The 25,380-nt window shown below is 32.8% G+C and overlaps 1 protein-coding gene across 13 annotated transcripts in view; it reads left to right on the top strand.

Annotated features, from left to right (window-relative positions):
- Nucleotides 1–25,380, top strand: part of SK (small conductance calcium-activated potassium channel) — a 167,822-nt gene that overhangs the window by 129,747 nt on the left and 12,695 nt on the right. For 9 of the 13 annotated variants that reach the window (XM_053755597.2, XM_053755596.2, XM_053755601.2 and 6 more), the window contains 4 exons: nucleotides 16,731–16,936; nucleotides 22,932–23,061; nucleotides 23,378–23,473; nucleotides 23,802–23,975. In XM_053755597.2, coding sequence (XP_053611572.1) covers nucleotides 16,731–16,936; nucleotides 22,932–23,061; nucleotides 23,378–23,473; nucleotides 23,802–23,975 — 606 coding nt within the window. Of the gene's footprint in view, nucleotides 1–16,730; nucleotides 16,937–22,931; nucleotides 23,062–23,377; nucleotides 23,474–23,801; nucleotides 23,976–24,279; nucleotides 24,304–25,380 lie in introns of all 13 variants that reach the window. The other 4 variants (XM_053755599.1, XM_053755598.1, XM_053755594.2 and 1 more) reach the window with 1 other exon arrangement.

The raw sequence follows: 25,380 nt of genomic DNA, 5'->3' as shown, positions 1-25,380 counted from the left end.
TTCAAGTATCTTTTCTCATTTATTACTTAGACTTGGGGTGTGTTACACCTGTCAACTTTAACGTTAACTTTAACCTACATAGAAAACGCAAAGCACTTCATTTAGTCGAACGTCGGCGGCGGGCGGGTTAGGGTTAAAGTTGACAAACCACTCTCACAGAACCGATTCTAATTCCGTAATAAGTATATTTATTTTTACCACAGAAAAGATTTATTATGTTAATACGTGGGAGTTATATTTTATTTCAATATTATTAACAGTCACGAAAGCGAATTCACGAGGCGACAGCTGCTAATATGAAAGAACTACATTTCCTAGTTCCAACGCACGTGCAGCGAAGCGATAAGTTTTTCCTACTGAATACTTGCAAAAAACATTTATTTTCGATTTTCTCGTGAGTCTCTAGTAATTTTGCAAGATTTTGATTTTGAAGACAATCTTTCTCATTTCTATCAATTGTATGGTATTAAAATAAATCTAGTATTTTTTAATGAAGTTGCTCTCATGCGCCAATAATCTGAAATATTCCAATTGCCACAGCCTAATATTGCCGAACTATCGATACTACATTGAGGTACCTATTGATAGTATATAATTATCAATATCTAGTAGTAATAGATCGATAGTTATCAAAGTTGTGAACGATGCAATACTACCGTATAATTTATATTTTGATAGCTTCCCCTATTACTTTAGCTCCAAATATCGATATAATATCGATCAACACTACTACAACAGAGTTACCAAGAAACTTTGTGCAGAGTTGCTTTATTAATTCTACGATATTATCTACACCGACCATGAACAAAACATCAGACTCGTGAACAGACTGCGCAAAGTATACCACGATTTTACACTAGATTCACACAGAACGCGATAAAAATTATCTCGAGGCGTGAAAAAGGGTGGTAAACATTATTCGTGTGAAAAATCAGACAAACGAAATGGAAATTGATAATGTCTTGGCTGTTTTGACACACAATGATAATTATAATTAATAGCTCGATTAGTAGATTGGAGCTTACCTTAGAATTTTGCATTTGTGATAAAAACATAAAAATTATATGACCTGAGAATTTTAATTGAAAAAACAAATCTTTTCTTTTAATGATTATTACAGTAATTTCTGTATCCACTTATATCATCATTATATTAAATTACGAAATGGCTAGTGGCTGTCGTACGAGACGACTAAGGGACACAAAGTCTTGGCAAGTGATAGGCAACAGTTTTCCCAAGGAGGGTTAATTAATTAATTAATTTCAAGCAGGCGGTTGGTTGTAAAATCTGGGCTTCGCGGCGTGATAGCCCCGAATGCAAGCGGGAACATGCGAAGACCAACGAGTGACTACGTCAAAAGAATACAAACTAGAATACAAAAAAGTTTGCAGCAGCAATAAACAATTTTGAGCTGAGAATTAAATAGAGTATGCAAAGTATTCAGAGCACGCAATGGAATAAAACTAAGCTGATCAAACACAGAGCATGTTCACTTGCAATGCAAGCGCCACTTTGTGCTACTTTGTCTAGTCCAAACTTTTCCGTGTGGAGAGGTAGGCTTTATAAAACGAGCGGTTATCAACTTGATCTTAAGTGAAAAGTGAATCTGTTTGTGGCTCGCTAAGCTGCTGACGGTACTTAACAAAAATACGGTCAGAATTTTAAAAAGGTTGGAGTAGTAAAGAATTTCATTATTCAACTTAATAATAACGTTTGAAAAATAGTGCCATAATTACGCATACAACATAAAAAACTCAGAAATGGTAATTAATTCCTCGTTACAAGTTTTTTTATATAAGTAAACGATAATTATATTATTTATAATTAACCCGAGGATCGAGAGGTATGGCGACCGACAGGAGGATATGTCTTAACAATAAGAAGGCGATAATTAAAACAATAAACTAAAATAAAATTAAGAATAGTAACATAAAAAAAAACTTTTTTAGTTTATAAATCAAAACCAATAATTTCTATGTTTAAGTACTATCGGCCCGTCCCGGCTTCGCTCGATTAAAAACAATAAATTATAGACCTTTCTCAGGAATCACACTATCTATTGGTAAAAACGGCATGAAAATCCGTGCAATAGGTTTTAAGTTTATCGCGAACAGACAGACAGACGCGGCAGAAGACTTTGTTTTATAAATATGTAAGGATAATAATTTGTCACAATATTTAATAAATAATCGTATTTGCTTTTTCCTATTCAATATCCGTACACAATCAAGACTACAACTGTAATTTAGGAAAGATTGTGTTTGGGCGTATAGCTGTCAGTTAACAAAACCAATAGGCTTGTCGGAACGGGTTGAGTTCCATTGTACAATTAATTAAACTAGAATTACGTTAATGTTTATCCATGAGTTCCTTTTTCACTAGTTATTAAAATTAAACTTGATATTAGGCTTTATTATTTATAACTTTTATTTCATTAGTAGTGAAAAAGGTTATAATTTATCGAGCAAAAATGTTATGAAGAAAATAAGAACATTGTTCTACTAAAATTAAAAAATATAAAAATTTATTATTAATTTGGTATTATTCCTCTCTAACGACGTAGGTATCTCTAATGTTAATTTTTTGTGTATTTTTCCACGCCATTTTGCCCCATTTTTCAGATACAATCGATAAAAAAAATATTTTAAAAATTTAATTCATAAAAAGTAACGATAATATGACAAACGTATTATATAAAGCTTGAACGTAAATTAACTAAATTTTCGTGTACACAAGACGTCTTGTTACAACAGATTGTTGCAAACAAGCAAGATTAATATACAGCAGGCGCGCCTGGTATTTCCATTATCCGGCTACTTAGCGACTTTAATTAACTCGGTTGACCGCTAGGTGGTTCTCAGTGCGTTCAAACGCTGCGGCCCCATTATCATTATTATATTTTTAATTTTAACATAGAAATGAAAAATAACTTTTACTATCTGACATTAAAATAATTAATCTTTTTTACTATTTGACTTTAAAATAATCGGTAATGTATATTTTATTAATGATTGATTTTGGAAATGGTTCCTTCCTCAAGAAAATTTACGGATCGTAATGACACCGCAGCCGCAGCAGTCGAAACACTTTGAGACGCATTAACTTTTTTTAAGTACTTTAAATAACCTCTTTGTGGTGACGCCACAAAGCCAGGTGCCAACGTAAAAAATAGTTTTTTTTTTGAGATTCGATTATTTAAACCTTGTAGAGATCACATCAAACCTTGTAGAGCGCTTCCCACTCTTTGAAAATAAGTGAGGCCTCTCAGGTCACTTTTTTTTACAATGCCATTAATAATAACCAAGTCTCAGTACCTATGCTTGGATAAGATATTCAAAACTATGATATGGGTTTTTTTAATAGTGTAATTTCTGAGGTAAGTTTATGTGTAATTTATTATGGTTTTACCCGAGCGAAGTTGGAACGGGCTGCTAGTTTTCTATAATTAGGTACTTATACGTATTATTTTGGTTACATAGATTATGTTTTTATTAGAAAAATATTAAGAATATAATTATATCGCTTGTTTCATATTAGCCACCCGTCCTGGCTTTGCGTTCATTCAGATAGACGTAACAGCGGGACTTCTTTTTATAATATATAAGGATCAAAATTAAGTTGTTCACAAAGTACGCCTATTTCACGTCATATTCTAAATAACATTTACCGAATCTGCATCTTATGATGAACGGACTATTTTAAGTAATCTACAAATTTTGGACACTTTACAAAGCTATTTTCCATAAATAACTATCCGGATATGCCATTTCTATCTCATTAAGTCTTCGCTTCGTGTCAGTAATTAAATAAGGGTTGACTGCGTGGACATTGACCTATTTTTGTGGCATTCAAAAAAAGAACAGAATTCAGGCAGAGCGTAAAATATTTATCGAATACCCACATTTGTCACGAGAAGCCATACTTCAAGTTATATTAGTTAGAACGTAACGCAAATAAATAAGTTAATTGTTTATTAGGGTTGGCTCTTATAGTTTGATTCGAATAATATTCATTTTAGTACACTATACGAGCGTTGGTTACTTGAATAAAGAATTTTTCATTAATTTCTTTCATTTATACATACTCGTATGCATTTTAAATTGTCATTAAAAGCGAGACGCACGAACCCAGGTCTTACGCACAAATGGGAAAAAATTAAAAATAATTTAAAACGCCGGTTTCTCAAAAAGAATAATTTCTAATTAATTAATATATTAGCTTCATATTCGTGAAAGAATTTTGAAGGATATACACAATAGATAGGTATTTGATTAAATAAAATAGGTATCTGAAATTAAGGTAATTTTATTTTTAATATCAAAAGTTGTGTAGGATCTGCTGAAAATTGTGCTCTTACTTTGACCTCATAGAATCAAACAAAAAATATATTTTTATCAAATAAAGTTTCCATTTTATTGCATAATTTTATGTATACCAATTCAGTACGCCATTTTCATTGAAAATATTTTATTGTCAGCTCATTTGTACGAAATCTTTATTTTGACAAACTTCATAACAAAAATTATGCTCCGCACCCATGATACGAAATGACATGGGCGTTTACTTGTCACGCAAGTGAAAAGCTAAATCTATTTTGAACTCTATTGATAATGAGGTAAGAGCTATTTTAACTCTTCGATTGTGATAGAGACAATGACCTTACTATGTAATTATTAGATTATAAGAGAATGAAATTAATTGCGATTTAAATACTGGCCTAAAATAATTTTGATTAAACAATCTAATCTCAATAAAATAATATAAAAAAAAATTTAAACTAAAATATTTTTTCAGTCATGTTGATTAAAGGTTATATTCCAAAATTTTAGTTACGACCTAGAAACATGTTTTAAAATGCCATGGATCTAATATTCTGACAAATCAAACATTTTGTATCCTACTGCTGGCCAAAATCCGCCTTTAATTTCTTCCTCGCATTTCTGTCTTTGGTCTTCATCTTCGAGACAAAAATTAAGCATACCAATTAAAAGAACCTTGAAGCTATGCATTTAGCTAAATGTAATTAATAATAGCATTTGTATAAATCCTATAAACTGTAGATTCTTGTAACACACCTCTCTTAATCTCACTTCAACCAATAAACTCAAGTTTCGCGCTCATGACTCTGTCTAACCCACAAGCAATTTAGACGTGATACTGTATTTACATCTGTATAGCTAACTATTTTCCAACATTATCAATAACTATATTATATTGCCTGCAGCTCCACCTGCAAAAAAAACTAGTCGTTCTTACTATTGTACCATTTCTACTACCTCCAAACCAAAAATTACATTAATTTATTGCTCCGTTTTCATTTGAAAGGACAAACAAATGCACATTAACATTTATAATAGTATGGATTTAGTTTGTCACATTTTATTATTTTTCTCAATTCCTAACTACCAATACTAGAAATTGGATAAAAAATTTTAGAACAGAGAACATTTCGAATCAATTGGAAAGTTGAAGTGAATTTCATTGGCCTAGATGGTAGATTTGAATTTAATTAAAGTATAGCCGCTGTGAGACCGCAGACGAGGGGTATCATGGATTACTGCATGAATAGAGACGTACCAATGTAATTTAGGATTCATGAAGTGGATAAAAAGTACTAGGTAAATGAAATTTTATCTTATTTCAAATATAATTCAATAAATATATTTTCATATGATAATAATATGTATGTTTTTATGATATTAATTAACAGTGTTATTGAAAACATAGTGAGGAAAACTGCACATTGATGGACAGTTCAGTTCTCTAGTGTGTATGCGATTTGCCAGTAGATAGCGGTACGTAGTCATAAAAGTCATGTCAGATGCCTTTAGGAGACTTGAATAAAATCTGTCACCAATGTTAGCTACAACACACTCGATATAAATAAACAAAGTTGTTTATTGCTTTGTACAGTTTCCAAATTATATTACCAGCTTTATCTCAACTCTCGTGGGATTTCAAAATTCGAGGTAAAACATACGCTCAGTATCAGTTCATTCAGGTCAACGTAGAATTAGCGATCTAAGTAAATACATGCTTAAACTTTTGTTATTGATTCGACAGAAACTAATTTTTGTTTACATACTCAAAATTATTCCAATATTCTCCACCAGTATTAATAAAAAAAGGCAATAAATATTGTAAAAAAGACAATTCAAAAAATGAATATATAAGGTTTTATTCTTGTTTCCTGACTAAATGATCTTTGTTCAACAAGAATTATGTTTCCTCGTGAATCCATCCTTTTGCGAATATTAATGTATTATCTATTCTTTATTTCTCATATTTACTATACGGGTTTATTACGAATACAAATTACAACGAAAAAAGTGTAAAAAATACTGACTGTGCGCCTTTTTGCATAATTGTATTCATTTGTCTGTATGTTGAATCTGTGTTATACCACGTCATCATATTTTAAACAATGTTGAAAACAAAGAACAAACTTAATTTGCACTGCACGAAAATGGTATGTTGACTACAGTTCGTTACCCATCGACAACATACCGTCCCACTCGGTTGGTTTGGAAATATTCGCATTTTCTGTCTGCAGATAGTTCAGAAGCAACCTTTTTAAAAACATTTTTTAGCTTGCAAAAGTTACTTATTTAAAAATGCAATGGTATATTTTAACGAAATATGTGCTTGCACACTGTTATATTTGCTGCAGGATGCGAGAAATTCTTTGTTTTTTTTAGCTAGTTATCCTTCATTTTTTACTCTTAATTACATAAAGTTATTGTAAGTATTTTATTTAAGCGACAATTGCTTTTTCGTGATGTACTTAGTCGATTTGATACCATGACAAAAAAAGCGAGTTTTAATTTGTTCTCAATTTATTTATATGTTCCATGGATAGAACCAGGTCAACTGATCTGGTATATACCCAGGCGTCTTCAGATCCGTTTCTATATAATTTTCAGATAAATCAATATATTTTTCTTGCCTACCTATATAAAATAAAATTTTTATGTATATATAAAGTAATTAAAATATAGCTTTCTGTATAATTTATGATATAGTGACCGCATCTAAACTCTTCCTCAGGAATTTTAGTATATATTGGTAAAACACCGTACAAAAATCTGTTCGGTAGTTTTTGAATTTATCGCGTTCATGCAGACAGACAGACACGATGGGGAGGGGGGACTTCTTGTTATTATGTAAGGATTTTAATTTTCAAACAAAACCTCATTTCCTACTCAGTCACAACATGGGAGCTGTAAAATAGATGGATTTGCGGACTATCTATCTTTAAATTATGACCAGTCGTAAAAGTTATCTCTGCCCTCGTATTTTATCCAGACTTCAGATAAAATAAAAAAGTGAAGTTTTACCTGAATAATCTAAACATCTTTTTTTGTAAGTAAACTATTACTTTAAGAAATATTAATTTGAAATGGAAAGTTATGTAATGGAAACTATATTATTGATAATTTTTACACACAATGGGGTATGTGTGTAAAAAATATCATACATTTATTCTAATATTCACTATAGTTTCACAATGTCAGAATTTACAAAAGTTACAATAATCAATAATAAATCTAAGCCAAAACAGGTGACTGATTGGATGATTCTCATTTTTTTTGTGAAAAACTACTGTCCAAATATTTATTTTGTTACAACAATTTAGTATTTTTAAAAATGTAAATTACTTAAAATTAAACATAATCCATTTCGCTACTCGGCGTCATGATCATTCTAAAAAAAAATTAAAATAAATTTATCAATAGACTTTCTAACTCCAGAAAGTTCGATTACTTAACAAATTTAAGGCACGCGGCGCCACAAATCCCTAAGTTAAACCGATAAAGCTATAAATAACCAAACGTGGGCCAACTTCGACTGCGTTTGGTTTAATAGCACAATCTTGAGTTTAATTAGCATGAGTCATTAATTAAAATGAATATTTAGTTCTAAAAATATTCTGCTGCCGATTTCAAGAGCCCAATAATATATGTAACGGGTCGGGTCCATCACGACTCCACGACCTCATACGAGATTGAGAAATCATAAATAGGTATATGCCTTTTCTATTTACTCTCTAGGCTACTTGAATAAAATCTGACACTAGTAGTGTTAGCAAAGAAAGAATGGCTAACACACTCGTTAAGAATAAAAAAATGGCAGAGGATCGTGACCATTATAGAGTAGAATAAACAATGACTTTCATGGCGGCCATTGCCTCCTCCTTATATTGTAATGATATCTTTTTCTGACTCTCGAATGCCACTTAAACTCAAGGACAAGACCTACAAGACCGCGATCAGACCTGTTGTATTGTATGGTTCGGATTGAGCCAAGAAGGTGACGCATGAAAGGAGACTGCATGTTGCGAAGATTAGGATGCTTCGATGGATGTGTGGAGTGACAAGGATGGATAAGATAAGGAACGAATATGTGAGAGGAAATCTCAAGGTAGCACCAATCATAGGAAAATTGGAAGGTTCGATTGAAAGGCTTCGATGGTATGGTTACGTTATATATGAGAAGGAAGGAAAATAATATTGTAAGAAAGGTTATAGATTTGAAATTGAATGGGAAAAGAAGTAGGGGCAGGCCGAAGAAGAGGTGGATTGAGTGCATTAGGCAGGATATGGCTAAAAAGGTACTACAGATCGTTTAACATCAGACAGGGAGAAGTAGAGGAGACTGACATGCTGTACCGACCACACATAAAGTGGGATGAGGGTAGGCTGATGATGATCTTTTTTCTCTATCTCACTCATCGGAGCGTCATCCAGGTTTCTTCCTCAGCCATTGAACGCTAGAGCCTAGGATCCGTAAGTTATATAACTTACACCTGGGTTTATTTGAATTCTGATATTTATTACGAAATAAATATATTAAATGTGTAACAAAGCATTATTGCTACTATGTATCTACTACTACTACTATATTTTGCGAAAATAGTCCTAAATATCTTAGGAATACGCAACCTTGTCTAGATTACGACACCCCTCGTCATTCCCGAAGTTTTTGTCCCTATAAAGAGGGTTTATTGGAAACTAGAGGTTTTGCCTCATAAAACTAAATATTTGTTGAAGTTCTCTATTTTGCTTTTGTTGAAAATGTCCCAAATGGAATACTAAATAAACATTACGTTTATTTTCAATTCGAAACTATATATTTTTGTATATATGTGTACACACAACTACTTCTTTGGCACTATTAATGGAGTGGTTTGTCATTGCATTCTCCATTTCACACACAAGTAAATAATCAACCAGTGTGCAGGTTTCCCCACGATCCGGAATCAGGTGGTGGTCTATGAAAACTACTATATACAAGTCAGATTGGTATACAAACACTTATGGCATAAGTAGGATTCGAACCTGGCACCTTACGATCCACAGGCGGGCGTCTTAATCATTACACCACCACCGCTTTATAAATTATATAGGTATCCAAAAATCTAAATTTTCTATAAAAATAATAGTAACAAGCTTAACTGGGTAGCCTCCATGAGAATGATATTGTTGCCTACCAGTTGCGAAGGCTTTGTGTTCCTCAGTCGCCTCGTACGATATCCATGGGAGGATAAGGTGTGGTCCCATTCTGGGACGAAATCACACGCCACATAGGTCTTACTACTAAAAATCGAAGCAGTAGGTAACATTTTCTTGATTTATTCGGCAATAACGTGCGTATGCTATATTAGAAGCACATCTATCATTACCCCATTTCGTTATACATAACACAGTCAGTATGAATATGAAGCTATAAAAGAGATAAAGTATGTAATTCAGTTCACAGTATTATCTCATCTAAATCTGAAATAGGAGAGGCTGCGATACATGAATGCGTAAGAGCTATTTATGTAATGTAAATCTTACCACCGGAATACGTGCGAAGTGTTGAATCTATTCGAGAATAAATTCGATAGGTGCCTATTATGAGCGGTTCTAAAAATAGGTGCGTCGGGTGTCATTCCGATGCTTCTCACGTTACACTTTGCTGTTACATAATCGTGGTTTTGCTGACTGAAAAAAAAATCATTCTAATGGGACTCATTGACCCCATCACTTACTAATGAATAAACACTATGCATTTATGGATTTGTTATTTTGGATAGATCATCTTCCATTTGAACCTGACCATCTAACTCTGAAGTCGTGGGATGGATTTCTGGTCTAGTAAAGATGGAAAATTGTCATTTGGAGATTCATCTGTTGGAGATTCATCTGCGTCTTATGTATTTTTTATTTTATAATTAATTTCACCGTATACACAATGGAAAAGGACAGGAGCGTAGGACAACCGGCAGCTAGGTCGATTATGTAAAGGAACAGGTTGATGTAGATACATGGTTGGCATAGACAAATTGAGGCCTTTACCTAGCAGTGGGTCACAGAGGGCTGCAGATGATGATGATACAATTGCGAAAATATTTAAGCCAAAAGCTCAGTGGGTTGACAAAGACAGTGTGTTAAAATCTTCGTGGGTCAAAACGTCAAGAGATGTCTAGAAAAATGTAGTGTCACTTTAATTGATGCTTTTTAACACACTAAAACCAATTTCTAGAAATAAAAGCTTAAGTACCTAGTTATTATTTCCTTCCTGAACTCCTTGGGTATTGTTTAGTCAGCCAGATAATGTAATTGTTCTAAATACATGTTGACATTGACAGATGTACCCTTCAAGATCGCAATAGACAAAGTAATTGATTGTTTTCCACTGTTTTCCATCATCCAGTTTGAATGGTTTGTACGAAATCTACGTTGATTGTCTTCCCAATAACATTTAACAATCTGCAAGAAAGATTTATAAACCTAATTCAAAGTGGATAAGTGGAGTCACCGTCAAAATTACAATTACAAATACCTAAATTATAAATAAATAAATATATATAATGACAAATCGCACAGATTGAGCTAGCCCCAAAGTAAGTACTAGACTTGTGTTATGGGATACTAAATCAATGATACTATATTTTATAATAAATACATATAGATAAACATCCAAGATCCGGGCCCATCAGAAAAAGATCATTTTCCATCATGACCCACCCGACCGCGGTTCGAACCCGGGACCTCTCTGTTCAGTGGCAAGAACTTTACCACTGCGCCACAGAGGTCGTCAAATTGAACTTTGTATGATTTCATCGACTTTATTTTCAGACTATATATTTGTTAGTTCTATACGTTGGAATGTTCATCACTCGACACGTTTTTGTGACGTTATGACGAATCTATAACAAACCTAATTAATCTGAAATCTATTTACTGATACATTGGGTTTTATCAAACTTACATATACTTATCGAAATGCCCAAATTAGCTCTTATTTCCATTGCATAAATCATGCAGGGATGTTTAACACGCGGTCGACATTTGCAGCGTAATACACAATTAGATGGCAGTATGTGGAAATTATATATATATATATAAAATCACAGAATTAATAGATAGAAGTTGGTTTGTTCTGGAGTCACCGAGCACGTTGAACAAGATAACAAGATCATTTCGTCTTAACCTAGTTTTTCAATAGACGTCGCCTATTGTTTCAGTTCTGTTAGTTAAGTTTTAACTCATCTAGACTTCGTTATATGGAAGGAAACCAGAGGAAGATTTTACATTCAAGAAGTTACCATTTGTTTGAAGGAAACATGTGTTAAGACTTTATTCTAAGATTTTGGGTTTTCACCCAAATGTAGTGTACTTTAATATTTTATTTCAACTTTTTAGGTGAGATAAAATATTAAATTACACTAAGGGTGAGTACTACTTACATATCAACGTCGAAACTATAAGGGTTCCGATTTTGTCATTTCGGCTACTGATCCCTATAAATACCAAATATTTTACTAAATATTTTCTTTGTCCATCGGTTATTTAAATAGATTGTGATGGTGACTTTTACCCTTTGAACGGAGGTCTATTGATTATTCAATTAGACGTACTTAGTACATATGGTAAAAATAATAACTTGTTGTTTTAAATAACAAGGAAAGTCTTAAAAATATATAAAACATTCGTCGTATTTATTTCAAAGAACCTAAGAAAATAAGTGGATATAACTGCATATTATGCTTTAATAACAGTTATTAGTATAGACATATAGCATACCCAAAAAGGTTGACATTAAGTAGGCTCGTCGTAAAATCACGACGAATCATCAACATTTGAAAGTTAACTTTTCAAACTTCGGAGCGCCATTGCCGAAAAAGGTTAAGAAACTAGGAACGTGCTCTTTTTGACTAATAATGTGCATAGAACGTTTTAAAATTTTTAACAAAAGTCACGTTCACATCCATTTCAAAATTGGATGCAGTTTTCTGAAAACAGTATTTGAGACTTCAATTTGAAAGACTGAGCAAACGCTATTTCTGTTTAGAAAATTAAATTTTACTGAGCTATTTCTTGAATATAACCACTTTCTGAAATACAGATATTGCTCTTCTATAAAGGAGTTGAGAACTGACGTACGAGTATGTGGCGGAAAATTGCAATTTGTTTATTTTTCAATTTGTTTCATACTTTTATCAAAGGATAAATGAAATTATATAAATAATATGAAATCAAATAAAAATATTGATATAATTATTAAATAAATATTTTGTCCAATTTTTGAGCCAATTTTCAAACTAGTCTTTTAGATATATAACGGCCAACTATAATGTAATTTCTATATATGATCTATAATATAATTTCTAGTATTTGAGCAAAGAAGGCGATTTATGAGCGTGTCCCGAAATTCGCACTGAATGCAAGAATAATTTTAGAAAAAACTAAATTTTGAACATCAAATGGAGAAAAATCTATAATAGCTGTTGCTAGGCGGCACCGCTACCTAATATTTGAGAATATTGTAGAAACGACTCATCCATCATGTGACGTCACGGATAGGGTTTATATTTGATCAGTACGATGGACAGGCGCGATGATGTATATCATAATTACGGTTGGTAGAAATATCTGCCACTTTTGTTAACTAATGTAATATAGTTCACTTAAGTACTATGTAAGAAACACGTAGATCTATAAGCCGTGATCATATTTGAAGTACAATAATCGCTACAAAGAATCACTATTGCGTGTTGTCGTATTTTTTTCCCTTCATTGCTATTATCTTACCAATTTTATTAAAGTTTCATTGTCTCTCTTTAACATATGAGATTTGCTAGTTGTAAGTTTGAATGTAAAAAATAAGTATATTTTTATATTAACTAGAAAAAACTAAAAACTTAGGCTATCGTATTCTGGTCTATGCTGTGTGTGTATGTCAATTTAATATTTGAATTGGTCTATATCATGCAATTTAAGTAACGCACAGCTTTTTTTTTTCAAATATTTAAAATTAAATAGTTCGCCTTTATGTGTTTTTAAGACAGAGTAGTGCTGAGCGAAGGCATATTCGATTCATCCACTATTTTGTGTTTTGTTTATGATTTTAAGAGAACATTGTAAATGTTTTGTTCATAATTGTGTGGAGAATATTTTTTTCTATTCTATATTTTTTTTTATCGTGGAACTATATTTAGTGATTTATCCAACTAACCGCTTAACCTACTATCAGTTGATGTGTCTAACCTACGCAGTGCGTCGCTCGTTCGTCAAGAAAAGGTCAAAATTCACACTAGAAATACATCACATTAATGGACAAATCTATCATCAATGCTGAAAGAAGGATCTTTTTACCACATCTATCCAGACATTTTTCGAGGAAAATGAAACATGTTTCTAGACCAACAACGTTTTTTCTTTAACTATTGATAACTTGTGAAATTATTAACACACATATTACCGAGCAAATCTGATTCACGACTTCGTTAAAGACAGTAACAATAAAAACGTCAAAAATACAGACATGAATGGAAACTCAAATATATCGACAAGATTTTTTGTCGTTTTACATCGTTACTTTCAGCGGGACTGAAACAATTCGACCACGGAATCCAAAAAATAAAGTCTATTCGTTTCAAAGCGAAAATTACAAAAGTTTCTGATGAATGTTATGCGAATGCAAAACGAACGGAAATGTAAAATAATTTGGACCGAAGTATTTTTCGTATATGAGGTGAAGAATATCGAATTTGTGAATGGGGATAATATTTTTTTATACTACCAAATAGGTAAACAGGCATACGACCCACCTTATGATAAGTGGTCACCACAGCCTATAAACGCCTACAACGCCTAGGGCTGTCACACGCGCGTTGCCTACTTTTTGGCCGTGGCTCTTGCCACAGTACCCTGCAATTGCACTGCCTCACAAATCACTCTCAAAAGCACTGTCATTTGGTGGCAGGAATTGATGATGATATTGAAACTGGAACAAGAAGAAAGGTGGGAATATGTCCAATTCGTTTTATATCACTAAATATATCATATTTAATGTTAGATTTAATGTTTTCATGGCTATTTCGTGAATTAATGAATGAAAAATTTTTATTGCATAAAATGTAATCATATTTGTTAAATTATAAACTTTACTTACTATAAATAAAAAATACTTTTTATAAATTAAAATTGTGCTAACCAGTTCCACCTAATAGGATGGTGTAATATGACCAGTTAATTTAATAATAACAGTCTAGTCTCAAAGAGAACTAAATCTAATAAATAAAATTCCCCGGGTAAACTTTTCTTACAATCCAACGGGAAATAAACTCGAGAGCTTGTTCAAGACTTGTTGTATCTCATTCCTGAGAAGGTGCAATATAACCCATTAATTTTATAATATCTACTTTCTCGTAGTAATAAAGTTTCCATTTATCGATTGCACTCCTCTTATTTTATTCACCAAGGTAAGCTACTTGTGCTAACAATTGATTTTTTATATAAGTATCCATTTAAGTAGCAATACAGTGTGAATATGCTGCAAGCGTCGTAGGCACATCTGGTTGGTACGATTCGGGACACACTATTGGACTAACGTACAGTCAACAGCACATCAGGTTACCATGCATGTAACATGCAATCTCTATGACGCGGTAATAACTGCGAGTTTGCAATTAATGTGGGCAGGCCGATGTGCTGTTGACTGTACTAATTAAAATCTAATTCAAATTGACATTGATGAAAATACATTATTTTATTTATTGTAACAAAAATATATTTGATTTTATTTGATTCTATTTAAATTGACATTGGTGTAAAAATATTTTATTCATTTTAAAGTGCCACGTGATTTTTTCAGTATTATTTCCCATAATGCGTAGAAATTTATATGTGATTAAAAATTTAGGTAAATCTTAAGAGTTTTCCATTTTTAACGAATACGATAAATAATTTAATGTGAAAAATTAGATATTGTTATAAAACAATACAATTTATCGCATATAGCCATAAATCCGATAATTATAATATACCACTCCAATTTTATCATATTCTCTCGCTTGTATTTCTATTCATATTATTTATCTAAATAATTATAGAAATTTGTCCTTAACAGTCATAGTTTTATGATCTACGTAAGAGTTCTGACAAGTATTGGCACCTTGCCGGATACTTACGAGTCGGTAAATAAAGTCCAGAATGCATGAAATAGACCAATTCTGAAAATTGGAAATCAACTAAATTTATGTAGCGTAACGGTTACACGGACCATATTTCTGTGTTAATAACATTGCCTAATAATACACAAACTAGTTCTAAAATGAAAAAGTTATTGTTTTTCAAAAAAATAAGATACTTCATTTTGAAAAAAAATACATTTGCTATTGGAGGTGACTTCAAACATATTAATACATAGCTTAGCTCTACGGATTTTGATACGGATTTTTTATAAATAGAGTCAGTCGTGAGGAAGGATTAGGTATTTAATTTATTTATCGGGATAGACCGCTAATATTTTAAAAAACATTTGTGTATTTATTACACATTATATTTCCATGTAAACTCGCCTTTTAGTAATATATAATATAAAGAATGTAAGTTATAAAATGTAATAAAATGTAATATTTTCATTGTTGTTAGCTAATAAAAGTCCGCATACTCGAGTGGAACACTAGTTCTACTGGAATAAACGATATTATATTAGGATATATTAGGACAAATCACACAGATTGAGTTAGCCCCAAAGTAAGTTCGAGACTTGTGTTATAGGATACTAACTCAACGATACTATATTTTATAACAAATACATACACATATAGATAAACATCCAAGACCCGAGCCAATCAGAAAAATATTATTTTCCATCAAGACCCGACCGGGGATCGAACCCGGGTCCTCTCGGTTCAGTGGCAAGAATCTTACCACTGCGTCACCGAGGCATTCAAACTACCTACTAGGCAATGAATATTTGACGCAGACTGTAGCATTATTGTTACTCTTCTTTTTCTGAGCTCGAGTTGTATGTTTTACAATATACAGGCTTAAGCGTAATACTTTCCGCAATTATATTTCTCGTCTTTATGTTGTTTATCTGTCACACCGTTTATTGTTCAAAGAATACAGTTAATTCTTCTTTGAAATATAGTTTTGCAGATAAACTATGGGTAGCAGAGAATTTATGTTCATAAAACATAGAATACTTGACGATGATATCTTTTGTTTTACAACACAAACTTATGCTGTTCGAGTAGGATTCGAACCTGGGACCTATCGTTTCACAGACGGACTTCAACACCGATTTACAACGTATGGAAGGGACGTCTGTAGCGATTCTAGCAGCTGCCTTAATTGTGTTCGTGTCCAACAAATGATGACCCATGAAAGTAGACTAGCTACTACTACCCAGAGCACTACCAATTACTCAACATTCCTACATATGTATTCCAGCTACGCAAGCCGGTGTCGACGCTCTCGATCCCTGGCGCTATGAAGGCGTACTCAGGAGGGGGGAGGGACGCGGCGGGCGAGGAAGCTGGCGTGGCGTTGGTCGGTGTGCACAGCGAGTATCCACGCTTCGGCGAAGAGCGGGCGCTCGGCGGCGGCACGTACAAGGGCGGGGGGACAGCGAAGCACAAACCCAATATAGGATATAGGTAATTGATATGCAATTGGCGTAGTTTTTTTAGATGCGAGTGGACTATCACTATGTGACATTTTTCCTATTTTTCTTATACATGCTGAGCCCCGAGGCCTTGCTTTAATTCCAGAGTTAGAGATAAAAACAACACTTTGCGCTAATTTGCATGATGAGTTTGCTGACAATGATACATGATACCTGCGTATCAAATTTCATCAAAATCCGCTTAGTAAAATTTTCGTGATTGAGTAACAAACTTTCTTATTTACACACAAAATGTCCATTAACTATTGTATTTTTAATTGCAGCACTTTTAATCGGATTGAAGTTTTAAAATATTTCGCCTAATATTTTTAGCATCAAATGCGGACATCTTAATAGGAATGCGCGTCCTTTGTACTTGCATTTGTAGTACTGAATAATTTAAGTGTGATACGGACTTATGTGACTATAAACCGATTAAGGCCATCATGCCGAGAATAGGGTAGCATACGTGAATACATTAAAATAGTTACTTGACAAGGGTTAATGTAAAAACTAATAAATAGGAGGCAATGTTATAATCCAAAATATAAAACGTAGTATGTAACTACAAATATCAATATTATTATTTTTTGATTCAGCTGGGTTGCACCGAAAACTTTGACGTTAACTTTAACGTGCGCAGAAAAACTTCAGCGGTGCGCCGGTTAAAATCAAAAGTTTGACGGCTACTTTCGAAGCTGTGACGCTTCAAACCCTATGGTTGGAGTAAAACGAATTTACAACTGACCTGACAAATTAAGTCTCTTTTGGAATGCTATGCTATTTGCCTATCAGCTAAAGCTATTTGTCCTGATAGGGATATGAAGTAGCATATTCTAAGGCGGCAAACTCCACGTAACTTTGTATAGGTTCCCTACCTATTATCTATATATATACAAATCATACAGATTATAGTTATCGACAAAGACTATTCAGGGTTTGAGGTTTTCAAAAAAAATTAAAGAAATGAGTACTTACACGGAGTTTATTGGTATCCAAATAAAATATATCCAACACAGTTCCAAGTTAAGTTATTTCTTCACAATGAATTCACATTTATGTCTCTATGACGCAAAACAACCTCTGCTCTTCGCAGTCAAAACCCTAATGGACTTCTGTCTGCCTGCACGCGGCTCTCCCCACCGTCCCCACTCTCATCTGTCCGAGGTGGGGTGAGACACCCGCAAGAATGACAGTTGCATTCAAAACAATAACGATTTTCCAAAAGATACTTTTTAATTCCTTAAAATTAAGAGAAATATATTCAAAAAATAATTAATAATTTAGTAAAATGTTTATAATTATTATTGAAAATATTGCGAGTTAACAATATACATAGGTAGATAAACGTTCAAGATTCAAGAAAAAGATTTTCCATTAATTTCGAGACATTCTCCATCTTGAACTAACCGGGTATCGAACCTGGGACTGACCTGGGATTAGGCCACAGAGATCAGCATGTTTTATACCAAAACAAGCACTTAACCATAAAAAGTGGCTAACCCGACGTGTAGTTTAAAATTGGAAAATGAAAAAAAAATACACAACACTAAAACGCTAAGTAATAGCGACCATATTCATGATTAAATCGGAGTACAACAGCGGCAAACATATCACAACAGCTCCAGTCCATGTGATTCATACCACGTACTAACACAAAAGCGGACATGATATTTTTCCACTAAAAGCCCCACTCGGTTTCAGTTTTGCACAATGGGACAGTGTGAACGCCGCATCGAAATAAATTCATCAGATATCGCCGTAAAGTTTTATTTTCCGCTATTGTGTATTACATTTTATGGTTATCTAAATGTTAGGGTTTTGTCGTTAAAAAAGATTTTTAAGTTAATTCTTTTGGAAAAAAATAATAATTCTTTTCCATTATTTTTTTATAAATTAATAGCTATGGTATTGTAACAGCATATTATTTGAATTGCGTCGCTTTTTCCTTCAACCAATAATCTGAAAAAAAATGGATAATAATCAGTAATCTTGCAAAAACAGTTTCTTAATCACCGTATTTTCATAAAGTTATACTAACTTTTTGCCTGCGGCTTCGGCTGCTTAAATTTCCCACGAGAACAGTTATTTTTCCTATGTAAGCAAAATTTCAAGAAGATTGGTTAAGTAGATAAAGCGTGAAGAGAGGTAATAAACAAACTTACTTTTTCATTTATATTAGTTAGGTTAGGATAATTGGAAATAAAACAAATGTTTTGTGAAACATATTTTTTTATTCATTGACTAGACAATGAATTCTATTTTCTTTTTTACCGCCGAGGTAAATAACGATTGTGAAATAATGAATTTTTATTTGGCTCGCAATTTCATTAACAGAATCAATGGGCCGTGCATCCATTCATTTGAATATTCAGGTCGTCACTATACAAATCTTATTTTCCCAATTTGGTCGCGGTGGGCGCAATGAAAATGTATTGTTATTCTCTCACTTAAGTGAGAGAATTTCCGTTTTCCTTTTTTCCTTATTAAATTGTTATTTTTTTAAAATATCGACTACCTTAAGATATTGTTGACTGATTTATCAATACAAAGGGAAATTACTAAGTGAGTTGAAATGACAAAATAACGAATAAAATTCTTGATAAATGCTGTTATATTTTGTGCCGAGACTATATTCATTATTCTATACTAATATTCGTTATAATATATTAATCAATACTATATTAATATTCGTTATAATATATTAATCAATTTAAAAAAAAAGTATTTTTTCGTATGACGTCAAGACGTTCCTGTTTGCGTGCGTAGAGACGGTTATATTGTTTTATTGGCCGTCCAGTCGCAACATGCCTTATATCTCTAAGGTATATGAACGTATATGTACCTATATAGTATAAATAAAGCCGTGATAGTTGGAAACCTGCCGAGTGTATTCCTTCGAGATCAGAATTCATAAGTGAGGTATCAACGTGTAGCTATCTTGTAAATAACAAACATTTCGATTTACTACGTTGTTACGTTGTTTCAAATATGAAATGTTTATATATTTGTGGTATTATCGTTTTATTTAAAAGTAACGAACACTTTATATGCTTCGGTAATAAAATTTAAATAAGGTTTTTACATGATTCTAAGCAAGATATAAATAAAAAAGTTCATGTCAAATATTGAAAATAGAAATAGGCATAAAATATGTACTTAAAGAAAGTAATTAAGTAGGATTTAAGTACGGACCATTACCTACCATGTACTATCATGTACCATCACCAAAGTATTATGTACTTACCAATGTTTTTTTTCGACATTAAATTCTAAACAAATAGGTATTTTAACGTTATAAAAATTTTCGTCAACACGCATGAAGCACTCCAGGGCAAAGGTCTTTTCTAATTTCTCCTATACATAGTCCAATTATTTTCAAACTTAAAATATTATTTTTAATATATCGGCCAACAGCTTAGAAACGTTCTAATCACGACTAAATGTTTCACGTAGCCTTGAACTAACGGAAATAGCTTGCATCAGGGCCGCATCGATTTTGTTCGTTTTCAGAATTATTAAGTGCATAAGCCCAGTCCATACACGTCACGAGCGTGACCTTAAAAAGCCTAGTTTCTTGGGTGATTCTCTATTAACTACGGCTGAACACGCGCATGGCTGTGGTGAAATATCACACTGGAAAAAATATCACATTTTTTTAAGATTCGACAAGAGCATAATGGCATGGAGCATACAATAAGCCTACACCAACTTCTTCCACATGGAAGCAGTTGGAGTAGACTTTGACCAGGAGTACGACTTAAATAAATAGAAAAATATATATATAATAGGCCTGCGAAGCATGGATTTCTCATACAAACCTATTACGACAGTTATAATATAGTTTAACTTATTATATTAAGTACGATGTTTTTATTACGTAATTGTACTTAATTATACTTATTTTTATAAAAAATACTATATGCACCCTGTGGCGAAGCTGCCACGGAAATTTTGGAATAAACGGTTGTTGTTGTAATTCTATCCTGGGTTGTATACCAGATTTCATCAAAATATATCGTGGATATTGCGTGAAAAATTCTTATACATGACCAATGCTTTATATCCTTCACAATTCGCATTTATAATACTACTAGGTTTTGCCCACAACTTCGTGTGTGAGTAAAAATCTGTTTGCCGTGGGAATTTCAGGAAATCCCTTCTTAGTGCTCCCCCACACTGTCCTAGGAACTACAACACACCCAAATTTCAGCTAGAAAGCTAAAATTTGGGTGTGTTCCTAGGCGTAGAAACGCTGTGCTGGGTTTCGGTTGTGCATTGTCTGTCAGCCAGTCACTAAGTAGCGTAAGAGTTTTAGATTGACTAATTTAAGTTCATTTTCTATCAGTCGGGTACTGTACCTAATAAATAATAGTGTTATAGAGACTGCTTTTTTCGATTGTTTAAAATATTTGACCATACGCATAGTAGACTCCATGTGGTCTCATAGTGAATAACCCGTTTCTTGTTCCTTGTTAATTATGTATGATAGACTTAACTCATGCGTGCAACGACAGTAATTAATATTAATGAGCTTATTCAGCCTGTTAGATATAAACTGTTAATTATTTCTTATATTTTTAAAGAATACTTACTTGAAAAATATTTTTTTAATAATTTATATTATGTTAATTCATCATCACATCGAGTGTGATATTGCTAACACTGGTGTCAGATTTTATTCAAGTCGCCTAAAGGCATCTGACATGACTTTTACGACTACTTACCGCCATCTAGTGACAGGGAGTCGCATGCACACTAGGGAACTAAACTTTCTATCAGTGCGCAGGTTTCCTCACGATGTTTTCCTTCACCGGAAGCAAGTGGTGGTTATACAGTTAGATTGGTATACAATCTTATATGGCACGAGTAGGATACGAACCTGGGACCTTTCTATCCACAGGCGGGCGTCGTAACCATTACACCACCACCGCTTTTATTATGTTAAGTTTTATTGTGCTATATAATCATATACGCATTGTGAAGTTCTGCATATTGTATTATGTTCTCAAATTTTCCAAATAAATGCAAAAGTTTGTTTGTTTGGATGTATGTGTGTATGTATGTTTGTTACTCTTTCGGATTGTTATGAAATTTGGTACTCGGTTAGAATATAACGTGGAATAACACCCAGGGTATTTTTTATCCCAAAATTTTTACGGGACGAAGCCCTGGAGCGCAGCTAGTATTTACATAAATAGAGTTTTTCTTTAATATCTACTTACTTCTGTAACATATCAAATAAGTAAACTTATATTACTTCCTAATTTATTGACAGAAATGTTTCTTATTCCTAACTTACTTACTCCTTATTAACTTAAACTCGAGGGTAAATAAAGTGGAAAACTGGAGCAACAATCAGGGACTAAGACGACCATCAATAAGGGGCTAATCCGTAAATGGTGGGTGTGGGCTCCTAGTCGGAACATCGACTTTTGAATTTCTCATTTTGTTAGAATTTCTCGTTCCATTTTAATTTAACTGCTACTGTTTAATTATTATATTGCACGAAATACATTTGCCAAAATACCCTCGGCTGCAAAAGCTTAGCAATACTAGGAATAAAGTTCAAAAATATGACAGGACTTTAGCAGGCAATCGTACAATACGCGGAATTAATGCTAGAAGCATTACTCAACATGGGATATACATAATGCCATGTGCAGTAACGCATACGAGGCGACTAAGGGATACATAGCCTTAATTGCTGAAAAACAACAATAGCATTCCCAAAGAGGGTAGACGTCAGGTACCTACCGGTTACAAAATGATAGCCAAACCTTTGAAATTTAGTTATTTTTTTCATAAACTTGGGCGTCACAATTCTGAATGTGAGAGAGAGGCAGAATAGTTTTAATCCGTTCGGATTACCTATATAATTCAACTTTTAACCTCTAATTGGCTTACTAACATTACTCGCCAACTAAATTTTCTCAAAATTTACTTTCATAAAGATAATGTTCAATGTTTTTTTTTTTAATTTTCAGATTAGGTAGAAGAAAGGCGTTATTTGAAAAAAGAAAAAGAATAAGTGATTACGCTTTAGTAATGGGAATGTTTGGTATTATAATAATGGTTATAGAGAATGAACTATCAAGTGCCGGTGTGTATACTAAGGTGAGTAGAGTTAAGCTCATGTGTTTATTTACGAGACTACTAAATAAAAAAAATGGTAAAATGTACAAACACGTGCAGTTGTTTTAATAACCAGCCCAATTATCGAGGGATATAATAATATTCCTGCAAAAAATCTGTAATGATAGTAAAAACACACAATTTCGACTATAGGATATAATCTATATCTATACTAAGTGAATTTTTATGGCAACAAAATATTTTTGCCATTTTTTGCTACAGATTTAATTGGATATTGTTAAAGAAAATACTGTTATTAGTCATTGTTATTAATCGATGTATTTTAAAACATTTTCAGGCATCAATATATTCCCAGGCGTTGAAGACGCTTATATCAATGTCAACTGTGATTTTACTTGGCCTAATCGTCGCGTACCACGCATTAGAAGTACAGGTAAGTTTTTATTATCGATTCTACAATTATATATAAAACAAAATCGCTTCCCACTGCCCGTTTCTATATATGCTTATGTAAAACTACACTGATTTAGAGGCGGGCATAGTGTAGTTCCTGAAGAAGGTTTAAATGTATAATTTGGTGCGTTTTGACCCGAGCAAAGCCCAGTCGAACCATCCGTCTCTGTCGCTCACATTTCGAATGCATTAGTTCATCCTGCTATCATAAAAATCATGGTATATTTCATACACTATGTTCAAAACTTCTCGAACGACTTTCACCATTATGAACGATTAATTGAAATCAATATTTTTTAAAATTTCAGTTATTTATGATAGACAACTGCGCTGACGACTGGCGGATAGCTATGACGTGGCAGCGGATAGCCCAAATAGCTCTAGAACTGGCTATATGCGCCGTCCACCCCATTCCGGGACAGTACACCTTCACTTGGACTACTAAACTAGCCAACAAAGGGGGAGTCATAGGAGTGGAAGTTGTAAGTTAATCCTTCCTACTTGAAAAAATCCTTGATGGTGGTTCTTGCTCGAAAAAAATAAATCTAGAAATGTGTATTTAGATCAATGTTTGATGTTATTTTCATAAATGTAAATTATGGCATATAGTTCTCAATCTGATTTCGAATTGAATTGAAATTTCGAACAATTTTTTTTTCATTCTTTACTTTTACGTTCAGCCAGCAACTTAATGTATCGCCGAGTTTATTATAGCTTCATGAATATTCTAAATTAATCTGTTACCATTGATTTACAAACTGATATCTTTTTAAATTTTCTCCTTAGGGCACAATGTATAAGCAAATTCAGGTCTGTATTGGGTTCGGGTGTTGAGTTCAAAGTGGTGTTAGACGTCCTTGTGTTAGCATGCATTGTGATGATACGTGCATTGACTTTTCTTAAGTAGCAAGTCGTCTCATTCCACTACTTACTCATTCATGCAAATGTTACATTTTTATTAATAAAATCTTATGGTATTGGTAACTAAACCCCGTTTGCGTAGGTTTTAAAAGGGTAAAAAAAACTTGTTTATAAATATCAATAAAACAACATCTTTGCGTAAATTAAAAAGCAATTAATTTGTTAATATTAATAAACATCAATGAATACCTACTAATTATGATTCTGTAAATGAAATTTCTGGCTGAGTTGAAATTATTATGTGAAGTTTAAATACTGTGGCTTTTATTATCATATTCATATAGAATCTGTAATGTAGCATATTAAACTTTTTAATAATTATAGGACTGGGTCTGTCGTGTGAAGTAATTTTCGAAATGTCTTTTTTAATTTTGTTATTTAGACATCTAATTTATTGAATCAAAAAATAATTGTAGTTCATGGGGTGAGACGGCCAACTACTATTGTTGTGTTTATATGTGAGTGATGACTATTTTGAATATGTGTATGAAATGTAGTTAATTGCATTACGTAATTTTTAATGTAATCATATCCAACATGGTACCTAACAAATTAGAAAAAAATAAGGAAAAAGTTTTTGTACGGTTAAAATGTGCCTTATTTAAAAAAATATGTCTCAAAATCAATTAAGCCAGACAACAGATCATAGACATAGTATTTATAAATGCATTTTATTTGTTCATTTATTTATAGTATTAAGGTACGTTCTTTTCACTTACCAATTTGTTTTTCGGTTGTGCGCGTGAGTTTTGACCGTATGTTGTTTACATTTGTTTTTAAATAAAGAACACTTTTATGTGCCAGGTATAAAGAGTAGTATTCGTTCCGTATAAAAAGCTTTTTACGTGCATCATCTTATAAAATTGGATACGTTTTTTACGGGACTCATTTTTGTATATTACACGCTATTTTTTTTGTACTTATACCACAAAATTGGCAAACACTTTTAGTAATTTACTTTATACG

Source organism: Plodia interpunctella, chromosome 15 (assembly GCF_027563975.2).
Source record: "Plodia interpunctella isolate USDA-ARS_2022_Savannah chromosome 15, ilPloInte3.2, whole genome shotgun sequence".
In the NCBI taxonomy this organism is placed as follows: Eukaryota; Metazoa; Arthropoda; class Insecta; order Lepidoptera; family Pyralidae; genus Plodia; species Plodia interpunctella.
This window is presented reverse-complemented; position numbering and strand designations above follow the sequence as displayed.